Source organism: Festucalex cinctus, chromosome 14 (genome assembly GCF_051991245.1).
Source record: "Festucalex cinctus isolate MCC-2025b chromosome 14, RoL_Fcin_1.0, whole genome shotgun sequence".
Taxonomy (NCBI): Eukaryota; Metazoa; Chordata; class Actinopteri; order Syngnathiformes; family Syngnathidae; genus Festucalex; species Festucalex cinctus.
In genome coordinates, this window is record NC_135424.1 from 23,340,001 (window position 1) to 23,347,500 (window position 7,500).

Below are 7,500 nucleotides of genomic sequence, written 5' to 3' on the forward strand. Positions count from 1 at the left end.
AAAAGGAAAAAGGATATGAATGTCATTTGCAAACATTGATTAAATGCATGTACACAATTGCATGCATGCTGTATTGCTCAAAACATAACAGCATCATATCAATTGGGTGCAATTCAGCAATTATTAATTAAACACAAATTACTTTTGTTTTATCGAAAGTCCCGTCGGGGTGTTTTTGAAAGAGAAATTTATCACCGAGCACACCAACTGGAGTCACTCCGGTCATCTTGGAACAGGCGTAGGAAATGCCGGGCATTGATTTACTCACGAACCTGCGCAGCCTTCAATATAACCATCCGCGGTTACATTCAAGGCTCAAGTGCGGTAAAAAAAAAAAGTGCAAATAATCTGCGTTAATACTTGATTAATGCGACAATTTTCTGTGATTAATTAATCTATTAACGCTTTAACTTTGACAGCCCTAATTTATATATGTATCTATGTATATATATATATATATATATATATATATATATATATATATATACATATATATATATATATATATATATATATATATATATATATATATATATATATATATATATATATATAAACTAGCTAACCACTCGCCCACCGTGCCGCCCATATATATATATGTAGAAAAGATCGGTTTATTTTTAAGGGATCGGCCAATCACCGATCTTCCAAAACTAATGAAATCGGGGCCGATAAATTGGCTGGCCGATTGATCGGTGCACCCCTAATAAATAAATAAATAAATAAATAAATATATATATATATATATATATATATATATATATATATATATATATATATATATATATATATATATATATATATGTATATGTATATATATATATATATATATATGTATTAGGGGTGTGAATTGCCTCGTACCTGACGATTCGATTCGTATCACGATTCACAGGTCACGATTCGATACCGATTAATCCCGATACGAATTTATAAGTCGATTGTTGCGATTTTTTTCCATTCAAATTTAGAAAATACTAATCAGTACGCTTGTAGAGTGTAAGATTTATATGAAAATGTATTATTTATTTATCTGAAATTTCAGTCTTATAGAGGTTGTAATCTGTTTCATGTTTGAACAGCATTAAAATAAAATATTAAGGCTTAATGTTCCGTTCATATAACATTCTTCCATGCTCGTTTTGTTGAATATTTTTCCATTAAAAATGGAAGTTAAAAAACGATTCACACACACAAAAAAAAAAAAAAAAAGGCAATGATGATAAGACATTGAATCGGTAAGACTACCGAATGAACAATTCTGAGCTCTTAAAAAAAATATATATATATATATATATATATATATATATATATATATATATATATATATATATATATATATATATATATATATATATATATATTAACATGCCCTGCGATTGGCTGGCAACCAGTTCAGGGTGTATCCCGCCTACTACCCAAAGCAGGCTCCATGACCCTTGTGGGGAATAAGTGGTCAAGAAAATAGATGGATATATATTAACAAAATAAAATTAAAACGAAGATGCTTTTTAAGAAAATGAAAACTAACTGAAACTAATACTGCCTTAAATCACTCAGCTCATCACATAAAGAACACCACAAAATACACCGAAGCATGGTGGTGGTACCGTCATATTTTGGGAGTACTTTTCCACAGCTGTACGTGCACGCTGGAAAGAATTACGAACAGTTTGAAATAGTGGTCACTGGTCACTGTGCGCAAGGCCTACAAGAATGAAGTTTATTTAGGGTTAATCCGAAGTACTCAAAATGTTGGTAGATATGTGCTGACTCCCATTCAACATGAGTTAGAATGTGCTCGGAGGGCATGCGCAGCTAAATTACGGTATCGCAGTAGCTTATTTTGAGTTCCACTTTTGAACGGATTTTTTAGTTTACACGTTATAGGTTACCGTCACATTAATGGTGGGAAAAGATTTTGTAATGGTCACATTGTTTTGTACCACATAAAGCTGGCATTTGAAATAGGGTGTGTAGACTTATCCACTGAACATAGTGTAATGCAGAAGGTAAACTGATTCTGTTGCAGCTGTTTTTCTTTGTGAGCTTTTATATGAATGCAAAAAGCCAAAGGTGTGGTCACATTGTTCAGGTGTCAGGTGATTCATTCGTACCTCCTCCCTGGCAAACTGCAAAAAGGACTCGAGTAGTATATCTGCGCATTGAATGGAAGCCGCTGATTTGCCTCTAGGTTCAGGAAATATTAACACACCCCAAGTGCTAGTTTCATCTTCTAAGGCGTCTAAGGCATGGAGCGTCTGAAGTTAATTTTGCAGTATTTCCAATCAAACTCCGAATCAATCTCCAATGGGATTTGTATCGTCCTCGCCTTGGTCAGTGTCAAACTTTACACCAGCTTCGACTTCAACTGCCCGTGCCTTCCGCAGTACAACAAATTGTACTCTTTGGGAGTGATGGTCGTTCCACCCATTATCCTTTTTTTCCTGGGCGTCCTGGTCAATCGACATACGGGCGTCATGATGGATGAGTGGATGAGACCTACTGGAAAACGGTCAAAAAATCCAGCTGTGGTGAAGTAAGTCCAACTTTTTATATTCATCATTAACTGAAATAAAGGAATCTTTACTATCACTGAACGTGCCCCATGCACAGAGCAACAAAATTGACTTAATAGGCATAACACGTCCAAGAAATATGAAAAACAATTAGCAACAGATAGGATGGAAAGACCTGTCTGTTTTCTCTGCCCCGAGGTCTTAGATGGGAACTGAAAGAAGGGTAAGAAAAGAAAAAAAAAGTTTAAGAATATCCAGAAACACAGAAGGAAAAATTACTCAGAAAAAAAGAAGAAAATCAGAAATCGGGGGGATTATATAATTATAAACACAGAAAAAAATACTCTGAAAAACAGAGGCTGATGCTTTGTTTTTCTGAACTCTAAATGACTTGTTGCAGACTCGCTAATGGCAAACGCTTTCCCACATACCTCCAATGTACCTTCAACTATATCACTTACTGGCTCTGAAGATGTCAATCGATCAACATGATTTTAGTAAGCTAACAAAAAGTTTAAAGTTTCAACAGAAGTGTATTGCATGCGGTAAAGCGTCCGCCATTAGTGAGTCTGCAACAATTCGCTTGGGAGTTCAGAGGTTAAAAAAAAAAAAGAAGTGTTTTTCTGAATAGTTTTTTTTTTTTTTTCTGTTTTATTAATTTCTCCTCCTGTTTTTCTGACTAATTAACCACCCCCACCATTTTTTTGAATATTTTTTTTATTTTTTTATGACTGAAAAAAAATGCAGTAAAAAAAATTCCTAAAAACAGAAAATTAAAAAAAAATAAATACACACACACGCGCGCGCGCACGCGCACACAAAAAAATCTCCCCCAAAAAATTTGTCAGAAAAACAGGAATTTGTTTTTTGTTTAGACCCCCACAGTGAATACAAACGCTTCTGTACTTATTTGGCATTAAAGTCTTAATCTTTCAAGTCTTAAAAAAAAAAATGTTAAAGGGATTCTTGTTTTCTAGGTTTGGTCATGTGACATTCACAAGCTGAGCTGTGATTGGTTATCTGACCCTTGTGATGTCATTTTCAGTCGCCAGCAAGTTGCAAAATGTTTTTAAACGTACTAATTGTACATGAAAAATAATGAAAATATCACATTTATTATAGGTAAAATATTACTGTTTGACTGCCAAAAATGGCTAAATAAGTAAAGTATCCCTTTAATGCGATTTTATGATTTTAAACAGTTTTAAAAATAAACATTCTTTTTTTTTTTTAAATGATGTACCCAATGACTAATACATACTAACATCAAGGTAATCACAACAGGAGAACCCACAAAACAATGTGATTTCTAGCTGGGATTCTTAAAAGCAGATGCACATCATTTATGCGCTTCAGCAACTTTGAACAATATGGCTCAGTTGGTCTTACTGAAAATTAAATTTCTACTTGAATTTTAAAGTCTTAAATTTAACCTGCCCAAGATGATGTAGGAACCCTGAGCAAAAGTGACTTCCCCACCCCTTTTTTAACACACTTTTAACAGACGAGTGAAAACTATTGACCACTCAAAGAGGGACCATCGAATATTTTTGTGCATTTTCGGTGCCCAATACTTTTATCTTGTCTGTATGAATTTCAATCCTGACACAAACAACAGAATATGAAGAAAAGGGCACAAATATTCTTCTTTTTCTGCAGATATTTATTCTCTGCCATGATCCAGCGGGCCATGCTTGCGCCAATGGTGTGGATCCTTGTCACCTTGCTGGATGGGAAAATATTCATCTGTGCCTTCAGTGTGAGTGTCGATCCTCTACTCTTCTCAGGTAATGTTCTGTACAATAAACACATGTCAAATTATTACTGTTGTATGTGGACCATCATATTTGCAAAATGCCCTCAGGTATGCCCAACAACACTGGACTGGATGTGATCAAAATAATGGCCAAAGTGCCCTGCAAGGAGGATATCATCTTCAGGAATCGCTCTTTCCACAAAGCAGTGTCTCGTTATGTTCGCTGCTATTCACAAGTAATCGTCAGCGTACCTTTACAACCACATTCTTTATTTGCAGCACAAGTCATTGGGTGTCAATTCTGTGAAGTGCTGTCACAGTGCCAAAATTCCAAAGAAATGAATTCATTGAATATTCACAGCATGATGAGTAGTATTTCTGGTTGTAGCACAAAGGTTCTGTCTTAAATTCTCAGTTCAGACATTTCTGTTAGCCTTATTTGAATTGTTGCTTGAAATGGAATTGTCAATGCATTATCAGAAAATGTATTAAATTTCTTTGTAGCATCAATCATTTTAACTGACACTACATTCCATTCATGTCAAGGCAATTGGCTGGTCCATCCTCCTTTTCCTGATTGTATTGGGAGCACTCGGACGACTCATCAAGCCTTGTTTGGAAGACCACGCCACCTTCCTGCAGACACGCTACTGGAGCAACTACCTTGATGTGGAGGAGAAGCTCTTTGATGAGACCTGCGTCCTCCATGCCCGAGACTTTGCCCGGACGTGTGTTGTGCAGTTCTTCGAAAACATGAGGGAGGATGTTGAATTCTGTCCCCCACATCCTCAATTCGATAAACACTTCTCAAAAGACTGGGAAGAGGAAGAGGCGAAGACACTCCATGGGTTAACAAAGCAAGAGCAAGTGGACAACTTGATCAAACAATGGTACTTCAGTAAACCTGAACTGGATGTAACCACAGCTGCCAACAGAACCAGGATGTGTGTTACCTGCAAGGATGAAAGGCAAAATCTACTATTCTGATGTATGGACCTTACTTGCTATGCGCCACTATTGTGTCATCAATAACTTAATATACTACCTGAAAACCAAACTGTCAACTGGTTATACTGTATTTGTCTTATGGTCTTCTTGAATATTTTAGACTAATAATTAGCTGCTTGTGTTATTTCGCATTGCTTTAGGAAGGTTAAACTTATTACAGAAGTGTAATCGTAACTTGCTATATTTATTCTATAACCAGATTGAGGAAAGTATTCGACCCTCACTCTAGGTTGATGTGAAACCGATTCTCCAGCAGCTCCCAGAAAAAGTATCAGGTCCTACTATTTTAATCTCTGTTACAAATATATCAATATTCTTTGTCAATTTCATACTCATATATTTCTAAAATGGGTGGCACGCGGTTGAGTGGTTAGCACGTCCGCTTCCCAGTTCTGAGGACTCGGGTTCAAGTCTAGGCTCTGGCCTTCCTGGGTGGGGTTTGCATGTTCTCCCCATGCCCGCAGGGGTCTTCTCCGGGTACTCGGGTCTCCTCCCACATTCCAAAGACATACGTGGCAGGTTAATTGGGTGCTCCGAATTGTCCTTAGTTGTGCTTGTGAGTGTGGATGGTTGTTCGTCTCTGTGTGCCCTGCGATTGGCTGGCAACCAGTTCAGGGTGTACCCCGCCTACTGCCCAAAGCCAGCTGAGATAGGCGCCAGCACCCCTTGCGACCCTTGTGAGGAATAAGCGGTCAAGAAAATGGATGGCTATTTCTAAAATGTACAATATAATTTTATATTCAGTGAATAATATGCTGTACACTTTCCAATACACAAACATACATATACATTTCTGCTGTGGGTGACAATTAAGAAATGAAACAAATAACTACTGTAATTTTAAATTATATTTAACACTAATTGTTGTGTGCTGCTGCTGTCCACTGTTTAATTAAGAATTTCACCCACTGTTGTACTAATAAATCCTTATTCTATTCAAGGAGGAGCAACTCATATGACACAAATGCTTTGAATATGTGAAGGTGCAGTCTTACAATTTTTGCATAGGTGGGAGGTCCACCCACAGGTTCTCATGGAAACATGCAAAGAGACATTTGAAACTTAATTCAAAAGTTCTGGTTTATTGCGCTGACAGCAATTCTGCATTTAGTCAGATGTACATAATTTGAAAATTTTCAATCCATGTTCTCTTTTACCATCTGAGAGAGTTTATGATTTAGCCCAGCTCATGATCCAAAGACATGTGTCAGGCATAGTCATCATGTAAGTGGTAGCACTGTAAGGGCACAATAGTAAAAACTCAGTCACTGTCAGATGTAACCATGTGTACAGATTTGAAATGGGAGATACATTTTTCTCAAATTGTATTACGATACTCATAGTAATCCCTCAAGGGGTAATTCAACTCGTACTTTGTGTTGCTCACCACACAGAGAACCTGAGATGTCAGCGTGAAAGGTGGGTGGGGACATCTAGGGGGTAGGCGCAGTTCTGAATAAGAAGCAGACTAGCATCTCTCCAACGACTAGTTGCCATTTTTATGTTTTGTTCTCCAATGAGACTTGATTCACAGCCCTCCAATATGGACGCAGTAGAAGTAGGTACTACATATTACAGTACGTGAATGATCTGTGGATTGTGCACTCCACATATCGAGTAAGTACACTTATAATTTTACTCCTTGCGAAATGTTTTTTTCCTTCGAAAACTACATTCCCATTTTGTTAAACTGCTGCATTCAGTGAGCAAGCTTTACCAGTTCTTGACTTGGCTGTGTTTGCACATGTTTTCACTTGTAGACCTAGTTTTTTTTTTTTTTTTTTTTTTTTTTTTTCCATGGGAGGAAACCAGAGGGCAGGTCCTTGCTGTGAGTCATCACTGGTGCCCACAAAGCTCACACAAACTCAAAGTTGAGCTCAGAATGAGGAGGAAGACTTCTCTCTTCAGTTAGAAAAGTACATGTTGCTCAGATTTTTGTTGTTGCTTTTTCATCCTCACAGAAGGCATTGCTTAAATGGATTATAAAAGCTCAGTCACATGTTTTGCCTGAGGACACTGGAAGGCTGTAAGTTAGCATGACTGAGTTTGATTGTTGACTTCTTTGAATCATATGCTTGACACATTCTGTGCCTGTGCTGTGCCTAGCCTGTAGTAGTTTCCATACTTTAAAATGCTGGATTAAATTATATGATTTTAGAAGAAAATTTAATACATTATATTTTTAATGTATTCATCTTTTTTTTCTTCTCTTTTTAGCTT

The 7,500-nt window shown here is 36.8% G+C and overlaps 2 protein-coding genes across 3 annotated transcripts in view; both read left to right on the top strand.

Annotated features, from left to right (window-relative positions):
• The first annotated feature begins 2,249 nt into the window (after window positions 1-2,249).
• On the top strand, window positions 2,250-5,259 carry calhm3 (calcium homeostasis modulator 3). Its single transcript, XM_077496291.1, has 4 exons — window positions 2,250-2,536; window positions 4,176-4,303; window positions 4,381-4,508; window positions 4,819-5,259. The coding sequence occupies exons 1-4, from the start codon at window positions 2,250-2,252 to the stop codon at window positions 5,257-5,259; spliced, it is 984 nt and encodes a 327-aa protein (XP_077352417.1).
• A 1,453-nt stretch (window positions 5,260-6,712) lies between these two features.
• The window catches only part of LOC144001742 (calcium homeostasis modulator protein 2-like), a 3,436-nt gene continuing 2,648 nt past the window's right edge, over window positions 6,713-7,500 (top strand). The window contains exons 1-2 of one of the 2 annotated variants that reach the window (XM_077496290.1): window positions 6,713-6,897; window positions 7,498-7,500. The exon at window positions 7,498-7,500 is cut by the window's right edge and continues 600 nt beyond it. The gene's annotated coding sequence lies outside the window, so the exon portion shown is untranslated. Of the gene's footprint in view, window positions 6,898-6,925; window positions 7,307-7,497 lie in introns of those variants that run through there. The other variant, XM_077496289.1, reaches the window with a different exon arrangement.

What these genes read in the sequence shown, in the direction of transcription:
- calhm3 (XM_077496291.1), top strand. Translation starts at nt 2,250, where the DNA reads ATGGAGCGTCTGAAGTTAATTTTGCAGTATTTCCAATCAAACTCCGAA. An exon ending in AAAAATCCAGCTGTGGTGAA is followed by an intron (nt 2,537 to 4,175) that starts GTAAGTCCAACT and finishes CTTTTTCTGCAG; the next exon opens with ATATTTATTCTCTGCCATGA. An exon ending in ATGTTCGCTGCTATTCACAA is followed by an intron (nt 4,509 to 4,818) that starts GTAATCGTCAGC and finishes ATTCATGTCAAG; the next exon opens with GCAATTGGCTGGTCCATCCT.